This window comes from Haliotis cracherodii, unplaced genomic scaffold (assembly GCF_022045235.1).
Source record: "Haliotis cracherodii isolate W230 unplaced genomic scaffold, xgHalCrac1.p SCAF_24, whole genome shotgun sequence".
Taxonomy (NCBI): domain Eukaryota; kingdom Metazoa; phylum Mollusca; class Gastropoda; order Lepetellida; family Haliotidae; genus Haliotis; species Haliotis cracherodii.
In genome coordinates, this window is record NW_027266280.1 from 3525644 (window position 1) to 3545913 (window position 20270).

General features: G+C 38.8%; 2 protein-coding genes across 2 annotated transcripts in view; one reads left to right on the top strand and one right to left on the bottom strand.

The window, feature by feature from the left end:
• LOC139472167 (uncharacterized) overlaps nucleotides 1-2575 on the top strand; it is an 82465-nt gene extending 79890 nt beyond the window's left edge. The window contains 6 exon segments of the mRNA XM_071254544.1: nucleotides 115-302; nucleotides 430-693; nucleotides 902-1016; nucleotides 1793-1936; nucleotides 2054-2268; nucleotides 2465-2575. Coding sequence (XP_071110645.1) covers nucleotides 115-302; nucleotides 430-693; nucleotides 902-1016; nucleotides 1793-1936; nucleotides 2054-2268; nucleotides 2465-2575 — 1037 coding nt within the window.
• Nucleotides 2576-14182: 11607 nt separating this feature from the next.
• On the bottom strand, nucleotides 14183-16014 carry LOC139472473 (uncharacterized). Its single transcript, XM_071254950.1, has 3 exons — nucleotides 15914-16014; nucleotides 14848-15078; nucleotides 14183-14452 (listed from the first exon to the last, which is right to left on the bottom strand). Exons 1-3 carry the CDS (start codon nucleotides 15960-15962, stop codon nucleotides 14412-14414), a joined length of 321 nt encoding a protein of 106 aa, XP_071111051.1. The 5' UTR covers nucleotides 15963-16014; the 3' UTR covers nucleotides 14183-14411.
• Between the last annotated feature and the right edge of the window lie 4256 nt (nucleotides 16015-20270).

Below are 20270 nucleotides of genomic sequence, written 5' to 3' on the forward strand. Positions count from 1 at the left end.
GAACCCCAGTGACAATTCCCTCAATACCCGCACTTCTCTTGTAATTTGCGATTGGCTAGAAACCAATGTTATTTCGGTGTCAAACAATGCTGACAGTAAAACCCTCATATGCAGGTGACTGTGATTGCGACGCTGACTACGACGGTGTGGACTGCTCTGTTGATCTCACGGCTCCTCCAGCGATAGACAGCATACAAGATGATGGCCACTGTGACACGTCACGTGATCAGTGTCATGTAATATCAATTTATGGAGAAACATTCATAGATAACCTGACGGCATGTCACGTGGACGCCTTTAGGGTAAATATGATTCTTTTACAATGTAAGCTCAAAATAAATGCCTTGTAAGATGACCACTGACAACATTAAGTATCAACACCATCATGGATATTGTCGTCTTTCACATATCGCACTATATGCTTCACAGGTATACAACGCCAGCAGTGAAAGGAAATGGTCAAGAACGTCGCTGGGGTCAGTTGTCAGCATCAGTCAGGTGGAGTGTGATATTTCATCTCAGGGTGTTATTGGAAATGAAGATGCAGCCGAGAATGCAGCCTTCATTTGGGCCTACAAAATTTCAGTTTCTAACAACCCGACTAACTTCAGCTCCAGCGTTGGAGTGATACTGTCTGACAGCACCTGCGTCAATGGCACGGTTAATGGGACAGACTTCAGTTGGACGTTGAAGGTACAAAACGTAATATGTGTTGGATGTATCGAAAAAGGTCCTCATGAAAAGTATTTAAATACACAAATATTAACAATGATGCATTATGTTTTAGGATAAAATAGTTCATTTTTTCAAAGTGTCTCCTCAGTACAGATTGACTGTCACATCCCTTGAACTCGAGGGGTTTGGGAAGTTCTACTTGATCATGCCGAGTTTGTTTCTGCAGGGGGCATACTGCTTGCATGAGGGGAAGTGTGTGATGAACGGAAGCAGTCACCCTGTCATACCCTGTACAGTCTGTGATGTTTCTGGTGGTGGGAGACGCTGGATAAGCAGATCAGGTGATTATCCTTTTCAATAACGTTGGATCATCTTACCTCTGTCTCCGGGTTATGAAAACTAAACTGAATAAGAGCGACAAAACCCTTTCCATATTCACAAGAAACCTTCGCCCAAAGCAGAGTCGAGTGTACGATTCCGACCATAGAACAGTATTTTTTGTAACTATCAATCATTTTCTAATGATATCATATGGCCAATATAAATTTGAATTCATCCCATCATCTAAATTCTGTGTCAAGGATAAATGAAATATAATCATGATAAAAGCGAACAAGACCCTTTCCATGATAATAATACATCTCTGCTAAGAGCAGAGTATATTATACGATTCCAACTATGGACATCAAATTATATATTTCTGCGGTAAAAACAACCATTTCCCCCTCACAAATTAATAAGAACTCCTATGCAATGTCTTTGATATTTATTTATTGTTGGATGTAACCATAGTACATGTGTATATGTTGTTTTAATACCACAAGATCGTTTAAAGGTGAGAATTAATTATTATTTATAGTTGTTTTTATATATTCTGTAAATTTGAATCGCATGTTCAATGTTTGTGCATCCTTTGAGTGAAAAAGCTTGAAAATACAGATTGATAAAAAGAATTCTGTGATTTTTCTGCAATATTGCATTTTCGCTAATCTTTATTTGGGACTGATAAAAAACAAAACAATGGTGGACTTATTTTCCAAGTATATTAACGGATTGGTTTTGTTACACTTGCAATTAAATAACGAATGCATTATTGTATGTGGCTTGTTATTGTCAGCTCCTGCATGCAATGAAACGACCACACAAACGTCTGCAACAACTACTTACGTCGAGACTGCACCTACTCAGACTACTAGAACAATAGAGACTACTGTGTTCACGGAAACTACTACTACCACACCTACTATGTCCGGCGAGATATTTTCAACTACTACATATGCCGGGGCAACAACAGCTACTCCGTCTGTAGAGACACCGACGGCTACTTCGTCTGTCGCGGCAACTACAACTACTACGTCTGCACAGACAACGACAGTTACTTCGTCTGCAAAGACAACTACAGCTACCTCGTCTGTCGCGGCAACTACAACTACTACTACGTCTTCAGAGACGACGACATCTACTGAATCCGTAAAAGGGTACAAAATCTCCCTCGTCGCATCTATAGCAGCATCGGTTGGGGGAGTTGTTGTTTTAAGCGTGATTGCTGTCATCCTCTTCGTGTTTGTCATGCGTAACAAGAACAATGAAACGGTGCGTATAAACATTCAACAACGCGAACATAGACTCTTTAAAATATTTGGTCCTGTTATTAGAAAATATTTCTTTGCAAAAACATATTTATTGACAACCTTATTTACTTTTAATATTTGTTGATATATTCATGATCTAAAATAAAGTGAAGTTATTATCAAATAGATATTCATCTTTGTCTCATTTATTTTGACAGCCACTGTTGGATACAAGCATATCGGCCAATAGTCAGGAGAACTTACCTCCCTTAGGAAGAAGCTCTCTTGGAAAGAACACTTGGATTCCGAGACCGAAAACTATGACATAAATAATACTGATATATTCATGACATATGTTTCATAACATTTTTGTATTCATTTCTATATTCCTGTTAAGAACATATTTTTTTAACATTCTTTTCAAACTGAAGTTTAATCATATATAAATATATTTGATAAACCTTTGTACTGACTTTAAAGGTAGAGTTGATGATCCTTTGTTGTGACCTTTTTAATAGTTTATGGTTAGCCACCAAAATCTGCAAAAATATATTATGTACCGTATTTCCTCTAATAAAAAACAAACTTTCACACTATTAATCCCGGTTTCTGCAAGAGGAAATACGGTATCTTTTTTGGCAACTTTATGTTGCGGCGGCCTGTAAGTAGTCGAGTGGAAACGAGAACCAAAACAGGGCACCATGTTCCACCCACGCCGTCGGGCCACGATGACTTGAACAGATACCCTGTCCTCAATAGTTGACACCATGCAATGTGAAATATTCCGACAGGTAACTGCTACCTAGTGTATGTCAACAAAAGAAACAAAATCCCTTCCATATTCATAAGATATGACACCATGACAATACCACACTTACCTTTGTAAAGATCGTTACCACGTTCGATTCAGGCATCACTGTGTTAACATGTTTGCAAAAGCTTCAACTAAATGAAATAAGCACAAATACAATACAGTATTGATATGTTTTACTTATGACCTATTACATAAGTTAGAGGGGCTAAAATTGTTGTGTGTACACAATTTAAAATTTGTCTTCATCATAAATTGTGAATATGACCGTGTCTAATAATGTCTATCAAATATTACGTAGATATTTTCACTTTAATCTGTGTATATTTGATATTTTTTTTTTTGTTTGCATGTTTTTTCATGAATGTATTATTTACTGTTTACGGTCATTACTATTTGGATGACATACGGAAATGCGACGCCAGATATTATTAGTTTGTTTTTGGTAGTTAACGTCGCAGTTAGCATTGTTACAGCTAAGTAAAAGGCCTGTAGATGGTCGAGACCAGGCCAGTTAAACGACGGACATAATCAGCAACGTCCGGTACGATGACATACATGCAATCAACCACGTCACCGAGCCAGACCACGCGATCAATCTAGTTGCCTCTTGGCACAGGTTGCTGAAACAATTTCCAGAATCCTCACGGGGGTGTTTTCATTTCCTTAACAATTCATGTATTTTACATTGGTTTGAAGTTATTCAATGAGACATTAGAATTAAACGATTTACGAATATACAGAATAAACGTCAAAACTACAATTACGTTGTTTTTTTCTTCCGAAACGATGGAACTGTTTTAATTGACACACATTCCAAGTGCATAGATATTCGATATGTGCATTTTGTCAGGATAACTAGAATTTTAAATAGTATAGAAGTATTAAATTAGGAGATAAACATACTGTTTAGAGGTAGGTTACATGCAGATGTAACCGAAAGCGCAGGTCAAGGGTTCAAATGTTCAATATAGCACGGATAAATCTTTAGGTAACCTGCTGCTGTTTTGCGAACACAGTATGATTATCTACAGTCTACTAAAGACATTCGAACTCTTCGGTGTTAGCAAAGGTGTTGAGTGAATCTGCATGGATGGAATCCATTGGTTTTTTTTGGTTGTCTATGTGAATTTAGGAAACATCAAGAATTGACATGAGACTCAGTTTGGGGATGTTTATGCTCAAACACTTATATCTTATAACTTTATACTTTAATCGCCAATAAACCATGGCTCGGGCACACACACATGAGACATCGCTGAAAAAAGGCCGAGTCGATTGTCCGATTCCGCCTACATCATCAGCATGTGTTTATCGATCCCTAGCTGCTCACCGATGGCACCAGTCACAAACACATGCAAAGGCATGCAAATGACACGTTTACAGCAACTTTTGGTTTTGCTCCTTTTATTTCTGGACTCACTATCAACACTATTCTTACCATCAAGGCACGCATCGTATATTTCATAAACTCTACAAAAACCCGCTTCATTTGATCATTCTCATGGCCAGAGATGTTCGCCCACATCATGGATGCAACTATACATATGAGCTAGTTATGTGCACGAAATACAGTCCTGGCTGCTTCAGACGGATTTGGCGAATTGAAATGATGAAATACACATACATGGACGTAATATATCTAACCCCACAAGACTGTAGTCAATCAGTAACAGACAACACTACTAGAACATCGGAAGACAGTACACCATGGGGTGTGCACGAGTGAGTGAATATTGTTTTACGCCACTTTAAGCACTTTAAGCAATATTCCACCAATATCACGGCAGGGGACAAAAGCAATGTGCTTCACGCATTGTACCCATGTGGTGAATCGAACCCAGCTTGACGAAAGAACGTGGTTAACGTTATGTGCATGAATTAAGATTGAAAGTTTGCTCATCTCCCATATGTAGTATAATAAAGTATAGTTTTATTTTGAACTATTACAGTTAAATCTTTGATGTTATAGTAGTTCAATTTAGATGGGTGTTCAGTTTAGAGGTATGATTATGGCATATCAAAGATACAATTACAAAAAAGAGTTCTTGGATTTAGCCATTAAAAATGATCTCAACGCGATCATCATACTCCTTACAGTGGTACAGGGAGGTCGGGTAGCCTAGTGGTTAAAGTGTTCGCTCGTCACGCCGAAGACCCGGGTTCGATTCCGGACATTGGTTCAATGTGTGAAGCCCATTTCTGGTATCCTCCGTGGTGCTATTGCTGGAATATTGCTAAAAGCGGCGTAAAACCATACTCTCTCACTCTTTCACTAACTTTGCCAATATTCAAGACGAATGACGCACACTTAACTTACCAACCGTACGAGAGAAATGTTTTGTGCAGACTCGACAGTCTGTATTGTAAACATATGACAAGGCTTTTTGCAGTCTGTCAGTTTTCATTTTAAGGTTTGCTTCTAAATTATATTTCAAATATCCATTTTTCTAAAGTTGTTTAAATCTACTAAGAGTAAAATGCCAGGCACTTGGTTTGTGTAAGTAGATACTATCAAATCATAGATTTGTCGTGTTATCTCAACAATATATATGTCTGTCAGACATACAACCTCTCAGTGCAGACTTGAGCCAACAACATACTGAGAGAGACGCAACTTTATAGAAAATCGACAGTAATGACATTTTTCTGTAATTTGTACGTACTTTTTAGACTCATTTCCTTTAAGTATACAGGTCATCAGGTTTTGTGATGATGATCATTCGCCTTTTCTGTAAGAGTTAATTAATGAACGTTCAGTTATTTTATATTCGAGAGGGTTCACGTTGAGATAATATCAGATAAGAAAACATAAAAAAAGGATACACATAGGATAGCAGTTATTCTTGATCACATCATGACCTGGACCAGTGACTTAGTTATATTATCTACGAAACGCACCCAAATTGTAATCATTGGTCTTTCAGTAAATTTGCTAAGTTATCTTCAGGCAAGTGAAGTCAGACATAATCATGGCTATGAATACTGTTCTATGGGTGTTGCTTGTTGGAATACATTGTGGTAGGTATATCCTTGACGTATCTTCTTTAGAATAGCATGTGGCGTAGAAAATATAGCAAACCAGCTATTGCTGGCTGTAAGATAGACTGGGTCGGCTATTTAGGCTCTTTGACTTGGTTACTTGTGTGTCTCTTGTCCCTATCGTGTAGAATATTGCAGATCCTTCAATAACTGGTTTATCTTGTCATGACTTGATTATTTATAATCTGTATTTACCTGGAATATTCTGCCTACGACGAAAAAACAACAAACAAAGAAACAGACAAACAAAAGAACATATTTTGACAATTATTGTCTTACACTGTCAAGTGTGTAATGCTACATTCCATGCAGGTGCTCACGGTACAAATCTACATGTACACACCTTCACGGTACAACACTACATGTACACACCTACACGGTACAAATCTCCATGTACACACCTACACGGTACAAATCTACATGTACACACCTACACGGTACAAATCTACATGTACACACCTACACGGTACAAATCTACATGTACACACCTACACGGTACAAATCTACATGTACACACCTACACGGTATAAATATACATGAACACACCTACACGGTACAAATCTCCATGTACACACCTACACGGTACAAATCTACATGTACACACCTACACAGTACAAATCTCCATGTACACACCTACACAGTATAAATCTCCATGTACACACCTTCACGGTATAAATCTCCATGTACACACCTACACGGTACAACACTACATGTACACACCTACACGGTACAAATCTCCATGTACACACCTACACGGTACAAATCGCCATGTACACACCTACACGGTATAAATCTACATATACACACCTTCACGGTACAACACTACATGTACACACCTACACGGTACAAATCTCCATGTACACACCTACACGGTACAAATCGCCATGTACACACCTACACGGTACAAATCTACATGTACACACCTACACGGTACAACACTACATGTACACACATACACGGTATAAATCTACATGTACACACCTTCACAGTATAAATCTACATGTACACACATATACGGTATAAATCTACATGTACACACCTACACGGTACAAATCTCCATGTACACACCTACACGGTACAAATCTCCATGAACACACCTACACGGTATAAATCTACATATACACACCTACACGGTACAACACTACATATACACACCTACACGGTACAAATCGTCATGTACACACCTACACGGTATAAATCTCCATGTACACACCTACACGGTATAAATCTACATGTACACACCTTCACAGTATAAATCTATATATACACACCTACACGGTACAAATCTCCATGTACACACCTACACAGTATAAATCTATATGTACACACATATACGGTATAAATCTACATGTACACACCTACACGGTATAAATCTACATGTACACACCTTCACAGTACAAATCTACATATACACACCTATACGGTACAAATCTACATGTACACACCTACACAGTATAAATCTATATGTACACACATATACGGTATAAATCTACATGTACACACCTACACGGTATAAATCTACATGTACACACCTACACGGTACAAATCTACATATACACACCTACACGGTACAAATCTACATGTACACACCTACACGGTACAGATTTACATGTACACATCTACATGGTACAAATCTCCATGTACACACCTACACGGTACAAATCTACATGTACACACCTACACGGTACAGATATACATGTACACATCTACATGGTACAAATCTCCATGTACACACCTACAGGGTATAAATCTACATGTACACACCTACACGGTACAAATCTACATATACACACCTACACGGTACAAATCTACATGTACACACCTACACGGTACAGATTTACATGTACACATCTACATGGTACAAATCTCCATGTACACACCTACACGGTACAAATCTACATGTACACACCTACACGGTACAGATATACATGTACACATCTACATGGTACAAATCTCCATGTACACACCTACACGGTACAAATCTACATATACACACCTACACGGTACAACACTACATGTACACACCTACACGGTACAAATCTCCATGTACACACCTACACGGTACAAATCTATATGTACACACCTACACGGTACAAATCTCCATGTACACACCTACACGGTACAAATCTCCATGTACACACCTACACAGTATAAATCTCCATGTACACACCTACACGGTACAACACTACATGTACACACCTACACGGTACAAATCTCCATGTACACACCTACACGGTACAAATCGCCATGTACACACCTACACGGTACAAATCTACATGTACACACCTACACGGTACAACACTACATGTACACACCTACACGGTATAAATCTACATGTACACACCTACACGGTACAAATCTACATGTACACACATACACGGTATAAATCTTCATGTACACACATACACGGTATAAATCTACATGTACACACATACATGGTATAAATCTTCATGTACACACATACACGGTATAAATCTACATGTACACACATACATGGTATAAATCTATATGTACACACCTACACGGTACAGATCTACATGTACACACCTACACGGTACAGATCTACATGTACACACCTACACGGTACAGATTTACATGTACACACCTACACGGTATAAATCTACATGTACACACATACACGGTATAAATCTTCATGTACACACATACACGGTATAAATCTACATGTACACACATACATGGTATAAATCTATATGTACACACCTACACGGTACAGATCTACATGTACACACCTACACGGTACAGATCTACATGTACACACCTACACGGTACAGATTTACATGTACACACCTACACGGTACAAATCTACATGTACACACCTACACGGTATAAATCTACATGTACACACATACACGGTATAAATCTTCATGTACACACATACACGGTATAAATCTACATGTACACACATACATGGTATAAATCTATATGTACACACCTACACGGTACAGATCTACATGTACACACCTACACGGTACAGATTTACATGTACACACCTACACGGTCCAAGTCTTCATGTACACATCTACACGGTACAAATCTACATGTACACATCTACACGGTACCAATCTACATGTACACACCTACACGGTACAGATCTACATGTACACACCTACACGGTACAGATCTACATGTACACTCCTACACTGTACAGATCTACACATAGTTACATGTCCAGTGATAACGATGTCTATTTGTACACATTTGACTGCTATCACCATCACCAGTATCATACTATGTCAGGTACAAGACACTTGAGTAGTTACTGCTGATATTCTGACAAACTGTCGTATTTACTTTGAACTATCTGTAATGCAGATGTCAATTAACACGACATAATTTTAACTGGCACTTCTTCTTTTTGTATATGGGACTCTTTTATGGAAACAAACTCCTATCATATGTCATTTAGAGATTTAAGTAATGCTGTTCACATGATGACAAACTCTCGAGTGACATGTATGTGCATTTTGTAAAAGTTTACCTTACACAATTTTTCAACAACCATAAGCCCTCCCAATGGAGAGACTGCTTTCACATCTTTGCCTGCTTCTGAAACATGTAAACCAGATCATTGACCAAGTATGACACAAGCTGACATTATGCTTCACCAGTCTATATTTATGCAATATTAATAACTGCAGACTATATATCTTAAACTGAATACAATCGGTCGGTCTGTAGAGTCTGGTATTTAGTTTTGGTCTGTGACAGAAACGAAAATGTTATTTAGAGAACACAAAGGTGTATATGAGTACCACTGATATTTTCTATTTACCAAACACCACAGCGTTGGCCTACCCGACTACCCTGGGGCCACCGACCACCCACCCGACTACCAGGGGGCCACCGACCACCACTCCTGAATGTACAGACAGTAGCGGCAGCGTCAAAAACTGCATGTCTTACTTTTGCTACGAAGGAAAGTTGCAGCCATTTGAGTTCACTGCAACGCAGTCGTGCTGTGACAAGATGCATCAAGATGGAGGTGGTATGCATCCAAGATGCATCATGATGTACCCAGGTACCACATTCTTACCACCCTTATCTCAGACCCAATTTGTTTCTCCTGACACACGTCTTATAGCTTCCTGAGCAGAGCCAATATCCGTTGCCTTGAGTTGCTTGGTGTTAACACCTCTGTGACCTGCATATGTCACTGCCTAATCTAGCCTTTAGATTACATGCAAATGAGATTAAACTCAGGAGAGCACAAGGTTGGTAACAGTCCACAAATATTGAGTGGACGTGTGGGAATTATGTAGTAGCTAACGGTCAGTTAAGTCATAGAAGTTGTGTCTTCACCTGACATTCTTGTTTGAAAGCTTTTAATCCCATTCATAAGAATTGATAAAATCTGATATATATGCAGAGTATATGACGTATGTCTTTGTGCACTTTCAGAACGCTACGGGACCACACCACCATCCCTCATAGGAAAATGATGAAACACCAAGTTTCACAAATGCATAAAATAGAGTACGTCAAGCTTTTCCACAACATGATGTTAATATTCTAATAATCCTTGATGTTAAAACACACATAATGGTGTAAATACTCCAAGTGTAATAACGCGATGTAAAGGCAATAAAAAAGTAACATTATTGCTTCTCTTGGCGTTCCTGGTGTTATTGTACCCGGTGGCATTGATCGAAGATTACGATTATTTACATAACTTGCAAAATGATCAATGATTTTCAACGAAACTTGGCATCTGCATTGCTCATAATCGGAACTGGAACCTTTTGCTATTTTAATGTAACGGACCCTACCTTCGCTTGACAATAAGTCGAAGTTATTTCTTTGGTGATATAAAAAAATAAACTTGAAAACAATTAAAATAGCAAAAGGTTCCAGTCAAATGTCAAACATTCATGTATATCCTTTCAAAATAACGTTTCGCAAAAGTGTTTAAGTTTTGCTAATTGTCCATAAACCAATTTGTAGTTCAAATATCATTGTATTATACTAATTTAGACCACTAGCACAGATGGCAAGGTTCCATTATGTTGACACCATATGAATATCAAGAATGTCTACATATCCTCATTGGTCGTGTTGGATGTTTATTCTTTATGATATGTCTCAAGGTTTTTAGCACATATAGTATTATCGTAATTATGTATTTGAATTTCTTCCAAGGACTATATTATAGCTGGAATGTTGCTGATTGCGGAGTAAGACAACAAATGTCCTTCAGTGGGTATTTCTCGGTGTGTCTTCAGTAACCGAAAACAACACATTCAATTACACATCAGTTACACCATGTAAGCATGTATAATTATTGATTAACATATATCATATATTCAGTAAATACTTCAGAACAACCTAAAACTTCAGTTCTTTTGTTGTTAACTCCTACATGTTGGGCGTTTCTTAATTACTTGACACTTGTATGCAGCAGACGTAATTCAAAATTAGCATACCGTTTTAGTTTCAACAAAATCAATAAACGCGCTGTCACTGGATTGTCTGGTCCAGAAATGGAATGCCCCTTCAAGACTTGATGGTTTTACCGGCGCCGCCGTATGGTAGAAGTACTGCTGTGCTGCGTTAGGCAACAAAAAACACCTTCATTTTTATGAAAATTGTTTGAGTGGCTGGTGCTAACGGTGGAGAAGGACATTCCTGTGGATCCACTGTCTAATCTAAACCTCTTCTTAATGATATCCATTGTAATAGTAATAAAATGCGAAGATTGGCGTACACAAAGAAAGTAAAACTGTTCAGTGTAAACAAAATTCCTTCCCGCAAGTCAACTCCGGACACATTTATCGGGCATTTTTGTTATTATATTAGTGAGTGAGTGAGTTCAAAGTTACCGTCACATCGGCACTATTTCAGCCATATCGTGACGAGAAAAAAGTACTACATTCAAAATAGACATATATAGACTGTATAAAAACCTCTCGTCGAAGAACGGTAAATTATCTAGACTTATCACAGATATTATTTAAAACTAGTAGAAAACCATAAACCTATAACACCATACGTAACAATACAAGATAAATATTAGCTATAGCTCGGCAGCCACTGAACGGAGATCACCATACTAGGGACTTTGATTATATTAATACCGATTGAGTGTTGATGAATTATGAATGTTAAATATACGTTTTGTCACAATAGGTGGTGATAAAACTCGAGACATTACAAATGTTAACATATACCTTTTAATACAAGCATGCCGAATGGCTGAACTTGGCTGAAATTGGGATTTTCGCTGTTTTAACAGTGAACATACTCTTCACAAAAAGTAGGGGATCATGAAATGAAAAATTGAAGATAGGTCGTGAGAAGAAAGCTCAGTCATGAATAATGACCGACAGAGATTAAACGTTTTGTGTACCAAACCAACGTCCCCAAACACCCGAAACATTGCACGATATAAACCATGTGTAGAGGGTTATTCTTGATTTTGACACTCAGTGAAAGGGCGTCAAATCGCGATCAGCCATCAGTATTTTCATTACCCACAGTAACACGTAATATCTCTACCGTTGCTTCATTGCAGTGTGCAGTTGGAATGCGTCGTCTACAACGTGATGAACACCTGAGAGCTATTAGCATGCGTTAAACCTGTAGAAATCAGCGAGAGGTAGCAAATATGTTCAATGTGCGTCAGTCTGAAATTTGCAGACTTTTGGACTAGGTTTCTTCAGTCGAAAACATGTCAATGATCTATAACACAAGCCCAAGAAATTAGCTTGAGGAAATCGAGCCCAACAGCCAATTATATTGCTGTCCACCTGTACCATCCCGCCGGTGTTCACGTTACTGACCAGACGATTCAAAGTCGTCTGCATGCAGCTAATCTGACAGAAACGCCCTTGATACTTAGGTTGAGACGTGTGACAATTTTGAAAGGGGGAGGTAAACCAGGATTGAAAAATGGGTGAAACGTGTGTAATTCAAAAGCCCGACCATAACAAATTGAATTGGGACATTCACGAGTGAATCTTTGTCTATTATTGAGACATATTGTATTACAATGATAGGGTGTTTTTCATCTCTAGGAAATTCTGCATGTTAAACTCCGCACTCATGATGCCCATTGTGGTTGTTTGTTTGGAATATTGCTGACCATTGCGAAAACACAATTTACTTTGACCCACAACGAGGACAAATAATGATTAAGATAAAAAAAAGTCAAGTACCTGTGAAAAATATACAGTCATATCATGGAATCCATTTCGGTAGATAATGTAGACTGGTCATTCATGTGTTGACGTCATTATATTTACATCTTACCTAGATTGACTGAGAGGTGATACATATGTGTTATTCTTGATTATGAACAAAATATTATGATTTAGTCCTTTATGAAATCTTTGACCAACAGAATGAGATTAAGTGACCATCAACTGGATGTTGAAGCTCCACAGATGTCCATTTACCGATCCTACCTCTGTTTTCAACAAACTTTGACAATCTTATCAAATTGAAAATCAGTTGTTTCTTTACTGACTTCATTGGACTCTCGATCACCCTTACCGACCCTACCATTCTTTTCAACAAATGCTTGAGGATGTTTCAAGGCTATTGTTGGTCTTCATGTACCATATCCGTTCCCCCACTTCGTGCTTTCCTCCAATGTCCAGCTGATGCAATGAAATTCTGTTCTAAAAGACAACTCACGCACTTACCCACCCACCCAAACCACAGAAAACCAACTCACTCACTCATTCGAACTTTTTCAAGCTGATATAACTAACATACTGTTCAGATCATTGGAAAACACAACTCACATACTCACTCCACATAAAACACCAAACTATACTCGCAATTCAAAGACTATCCTTTGGGTTTCCGCCACAGGGTGTATCTCAGAAAATTGTTGGCTGTGTATACACAATAGGCGGTCACACTTAATTCCAAGTGTGATTTGTGATATGTAGCTGATTGTTTTACAGTCAATCGTTGTCAGCTTCATATAAATGTACAATTGGTTCTCGTTGCTATGTGGTTGAGACATAGCAACGTTAAATAGAAACTCAGACTCACTCACTCGAGTTTCACATGACTATTTATTTACGCCGCCTGTAAATAACCTAAATCTTCGATCAATGCTCCGGAGAACGATAACATGCAAACAACCGGATCAGAGACGAAACACGTGGTTCTCCAGTCTATCCAAAAGAAGCAATTATGCTACCTGTTTTATTGCCTATACAGCGCGTTATTACACTTTGACCATTCACACCACTATGTGGGTATGAACATCGATGATTATTAGAATATAAACATCATGTTGTGGAAATGCTCCTTATTTTGCATTGATGAAACTTTGTGTTTCATCATTTTCCTATGAGGGATGGTGGTGTGGTTCCGTAGCGTTCTGAAAGTGAACAAAGACATACGTTATATACTCTGCATGTATATAAGTGTTTATTGTATTCCTATGAATAGGGTTAAACGCTTTCAAACAAAAATGTCAGGTAAAGACACACAATTTCTATGACTTAACAGACTGATAGCGGCAACATAATTCCCACATGTCCACTCAATATTCTCACCTAAATAAATGTGGACAGAATCTTGTGTTCTCCTGAGTTTAATCTCATTTACATATAATCAAATAGTTGGATTAGACAGTATCATATCCAGGTCACAGAAGGCAGTAACACCAAGCAACTCAAGGCAATGGATGATGGCTCTTCTCAGAAAGAGACGATATATGTCACGAGGAACAGATTGTAAGGGCCCGAGATATGATGTATTAGAAAGTGGTACCTGGGTAGATCATGATGCATCTTGGATGCATATCACCTCCATCTTGATGCATCTTGTCACAACACGACTGCGTTGCAGTGAACTCAAATGGCAGCAACTGTCCTTCGTAGCAAAAGTAAGACATGCAGTTTTTCACGCGGCCGTCATTCTCTGAACATCCAAGTGTGGTCGGTGGACCCCTGGTAGTCGGGTAGGTGGTCGGTGGCCCCAGGGAAGTCGGGTAGGCCAACGCTGTGGTGTTCGGTAAATAGAAAATATCAGTGGCACTAACATACACCTTTGAGTTTACATAGAGACATATTGTATTCAGTATTAGATATATAGTCTGCAGTTTTTATCATTGCATAAATGTAGACTGTTAAAGCATTACGTCAGCGTGTGTCATACTTGGTCAATGATCAGGCTTACATGTTCAAAGATTTGAAACAGTTTTTCTATTGGGAAGGCTAATGGTTGTTGAAAATTTGGGTAAAGTAAATTGTAATTTTAACAACATGCTTTGTCTGTCTAAATGACATGTTATGGGCCTTCTGTTTCTTTAAAACGTTATACTGAGTCTCATATTTAAAAAAAAGTGGTGCTAGTTAAAATTATGTAGTGTAAACCGACATCTGTACTACAGCAATGTGTAATTTTGTAATTGTGTAATTTTGTACCCTGTATGTGTGTGCATGTAGATTTGTTCCGTGTAGGTGTGTACATGTAGATTTGTACCGTGAGCACTTGCATGGAATGTAGCATTACACACGTACACAGTGTAAGACAATAATTGTCAAAATATGTTCTTTTGTTTGTCTGTTTGTTTGTTTGTTGTTTTTTCGTCGTAGGCAGAATATTCCATGTAAATACAGATTATAAATAATCAAGTCATGCCAAGATAAACCAGTTATTGAAGGATTTGCAATATTCTACACGATAGGGACATAAGACACACATTAACCAAGTCAAAGAACCTGAAGATCCGACCCAATCTGGTCGCCTGTTACAACCAGCAAGCAATGGCTGGTTGGGTACCTTTTCTAAGCCCCATGCTATTCTAAAGAAGATACGTCAAGGATATACCTACCACAATGTATTCCAACAAGCAACAACCCTAGAACAGTATTCACCGCCATGACCTTTTCTGACTTCACTTGCCTGAAGATGACTGAGCAAGTTTACTGAAAGACCAATGATTACATTTTGGGTGCGTTTTGTAGATAATATAACTAAGTTACTGGTCCAGGTCATGATGTGATCAACAATCACTGCTATCCCATGTGTGTTTTCGTACCTAAATATACTTCTTGATTTTTTTTTCATATTGCCATTATTTACTAAAAATATAGATTACACAAGCTCTATGAGGTTAACAATTTCATTTTATCAGTCAGTCCTTGTGAAACAAATCTGTTGGCATGTAGCTTGATAAGAGCCACGATAGTCACTGTTTTGTCTTGTGGTTGACCAAATTCAGGGAAATATGTGGTAAATGGCCCTGAGCTGAGGATGAGGCTAACCAGCCTGACTGCCAGGATCATCCAAACCCTCCTTGGTGCATTTTATATTTCCTGTGACACCAATATTTTAGTGTATTTTTCAAACAAGTAAAGTTTCGTTTTCAATATTGTAGTACATGTATGGAATCAAGTCACAAAAACGAAACTGGGATTCCATATGCATTGTTTAGCATCGTGCTGACAACAACCACTCAGAAGAACAACAAAATTACGCAATTATTCAACATTACGAAATGGCAACGTTGGCAACAGACGAATGCAGTCAGAGACCATTCTCGGAGTGACAGGCCACGCGTAACCAATAATCGACAAGACAACTGGATTCGAACAACACACCTACGAAATCGATTCCAGCCAGCAACGGTCACTGCAAGAAGCATCCCTGGCCTTCGACGAATATCTTCACAAACCGTACGTCTTCACCTCAGGTGTGCAGGGATTGGCGCCAGCAGACCTGCAAGGCGTCCCATTTTGACAGGAAACCACCGTCAAGCACGTCTTCAGTGGTCATGGCCCAGGGATTACCTTTCAACATAACAACGCCCGGCCACATATTGCTCGCTAGTTCAGGATTCTCTTCAACAAAACAACATGAATGTCATCCCCTGGCCGGCTCGCTCCCCTGGTCTCTCACCAATCGAGCACATTTCGGATGAGATTGATCGGCGCCTTCGACGTCAACCACGTGTTCCACAGACACTCCAGGAACTTCGAAACATGCTTCAGCAGATATGGACAGATATCCCACAGGACTTTGTGCGACGCCTAGTCAATTACATTAGACGAAGATGTGTTGCATGCATCGCGACCAGACACACGCTATTGATTTGTAAATTGACATTTTGGCATGTTCATGTTTTTTTTTATGAAATCACGCATTTTATGAAGTCAGCATGGCAAATTAAACAATTTGAATACTTACAGGAGTCTTTTATCTGTTGCAAACCGAAATTGTTTCTGATTTGGTAAAAATCATAACTTTGCATTAAATCTTATACAATGTCACAGGAAGTTTTGTTGTTCAGTATAAAATTCCCACTCTATATGTGTTTATGAATAATTTTTGTCAAATGGGATGGTGCCAGGCGTTCGCGACAAGTAACATACATTCTCCCAACTTCACCATGTACAGTACAAGGTTGCATTTTGTAAAGTATTGACAAGTCACTCATGAAAATCATTCCGTACCTTATCTGTAAATACTCCATAGGCATACATCTTTCTCTCCCATAATTGCTGTTTGTTGATAGTTTGATTCAAACATCATTAAACGCAATATTTGTGTAAACACTAGTGTTTATGCAGCCAATGACTTTGGTGTTGACATTTCACAAATTTTTAGGTGCATTCGAGCATGCTCGTTCTTCCAAGATTTCAAGTGCGTCATAAGACTCTTGTTGAAAAGTGGTTTAATCACGGTTACGATGTTAACATCCAAGGATTCAGTAAAGCGTCTAAAACGTGTTATGGTAGACATGTGGAGAACATTTCCGAAACTTGAAGCAGCACTGACTAAAATGATGTCCGATGCAATTCCCTATTTTGACTTGAAACATATGGTCTCGTGTTTTGTTTCAGGTGAATACTTGACTTGCCATTGCATGTTCATGCGATGGGTGCCAACGAAGGAGCAGGAAACGCTCACCTGGTATCACCACTATTTGATTGGGATTCATAAACGCGCGCTTTTGATTGAGTCGGAATCGTACAAATCGTCTCTGCTTTTGGCAGGGAATTCTTATGAAAATGGTTAGGTTTTTGCCAACCTCAACTTTTGCACATTTCTTTCTTTGACTTCCCCAAAAGTTTCAGATACAACAAATAGATTGAGTTTAATTGTAACTAATGTTATATTTGGGAGAACAATTTCTTAGTACAATACAGATTCTAGACCTTTTTTGGGTTGAATCCCGTCCGGGATTCGAACCCACACCTGCCAGGGTGAGGCACCTAATCGCCAGCACACAAAGTCAGCGATCTAACCCACTCAGCCACTGAGGCTTCCACGAAAATGAATGTCCGACAACTGGTAGTCTAGATCACGTACTTTGAGTACCCCCTGACAAGTGTAAAATGAGTTTAACTGGTTGATAATCAGAAGCCTCAGTCACCAGGTATCAATATTGTGTGATCTTTTTATTGATTTTGTCATTTGAATTGTTATGTTCACGACGTCTCTTTTTTTGTAAATTGAGACAGATAGTTGTTGTACCATGGAGAAAGGAATTTATTCTGCAACACAGCTCCCCAACCGCCATCGATTATCAACAAAGACGATGTTGCAGAGGAAACAGCAGAGCTACAGGCCTAGGGCGGTACAGTCCAGCGCTGTGTCTACCAAAGTATATGCCCAGCTTTTTTAGCCCATGAGAGAAAATTGGAGACAAAAGGAATCGGACGTTGATATCACAAGATGCTGGAAAATGCATTATCATTATCAATATTTAGCCCCAAAATATTTATCCCAAACACAAATTATAATTAATTAATTCACAACAGTCCAGTTGTCCAGCAAAGGGTTTGGCATGCCAAGCCGATTGATAGAATCGGGGCCATTCTCCCATCCGTCTCGGTGAAGTAAACAAGAGTCATCATAAGATGACAGTCCACCCGGCCCCCACATATTCGAAAGCACAAATCATCTGACTGTCACATAAAGTCCAACTTGATGAGAGTATTTCTCTCTAATCCATCTGTCCGTATACAAGAGGTGTTATTGTCAAAACAATAACATGCAATTGGGATTCGGAACTTTGTATTTCTGTGTCAGGTACACACCAATATGAACAGTCAAAATCAAAGTTGTTGCCATGGAAATACGTTTTTTTTCTAAACACCCCACAGTAGAAAAGGCAAACTGGTATTTTGAGTGCGCAAAGTTTCATGAAAGAATAACTATCAGTTTTAGAGAAATGTTCTGGACAAACACACCACTGTGAACAGAGTCCATGTAAAACTTGTTGCCATGGAAACTTGAATTTTATTTTTCGTCTTAAGTTCCTAAATAACAAAAACACCACTTCAGCCCTTGGTTAATACAGGATGAAAAATCGTTCACTATGGAATACTGTAAGGGACATTCTCGCGATCTCGCATTCTCGCGATCTCGACCTTTGGAAACGAGCTAAATATGCCCAAAACACGAGAATGCGAGATCGCGAGAACGCGAGATTTGGCCAAAATCTCGCGTTCTCGCGATCTCGCATTCTCGTGTTTTTGGTACATAGCACTTTTTGTCAAAAGTCGACAATGCGAGAATGCGACATTTGGACATGATGCAAAATCTCGCAATCTCGCAATCTCGACTTGTCAAATTAGGCCACAAAAACACGAAATCGCGAGAACGCGAGAATGCGACATTTCATTTTCTCGCGATCTCGCGTTCTCGTGTTCTCGCGTTTTAGACGCTGTCCGTGCGCATGCGTAATATCATGGGGTCAAGCGCATGCGCACGTTAGTAGTCCCATGGTCATGCTTCTTTCATGCTCTTCATTCTCCAAGTAGCATTTTGCAAACTTATGACTTGAGCTTGGAAATGCTATGTAATTTACATACACAAAGTTGTTACAGTTTCCTATGTACTTTATAATAAACCCCTCAACATGCACAATATAATTTACAAAAGAAATTGTGTGCATGAATCTCCAATAATGGTGAAAACATTAATGTGTCCGAAAGCTGGAAACAAAACTATCACCGTCAGTGAGTGAGTGAGTAATATTGCTTAAAGCCGCATCAGCAGTATTGCAGCTACACTGTGAGTTACAGAAATGATCACAGGCCAGTGAGTTTCTCCATGAGGCAATTTCACACACGGTTAGCATATTCAGGAAAGGCAAAATTCTCATAGACCAATTTGAAATACAAAATTAACTATCATATTTTCATCCGCTCCAACCTGACTACAAAACATCCCGCTTTACA

What these genes read in the sequence shown, in the direction of transcription:
- LOC139472473 (XM_071254950.1), bottom strand. Translation starts at nt 15,962, where the DNA reads ATGGCGGTGAATACTGTTCTAGGGTTGTTGCTTGTTGGAATACATTGT. An exon ending in GCTTGTTGGAATACATTGTG is followed by an intron (nt 15,079 to 15,913) that starts GTAGGTATATCC and finishes CGAACACCACAG; the next exon opens with CGTTGGCCTACCCGACTTCC. An exon ending in ATGCATCATGATCTACCCAG is followed by an intron (nt 14,453 to 14,847) that starts GTACCACTTTCT and finishes GTTCACTTTCAG; the next exon opens with AACGCTACGGAACCACACCA.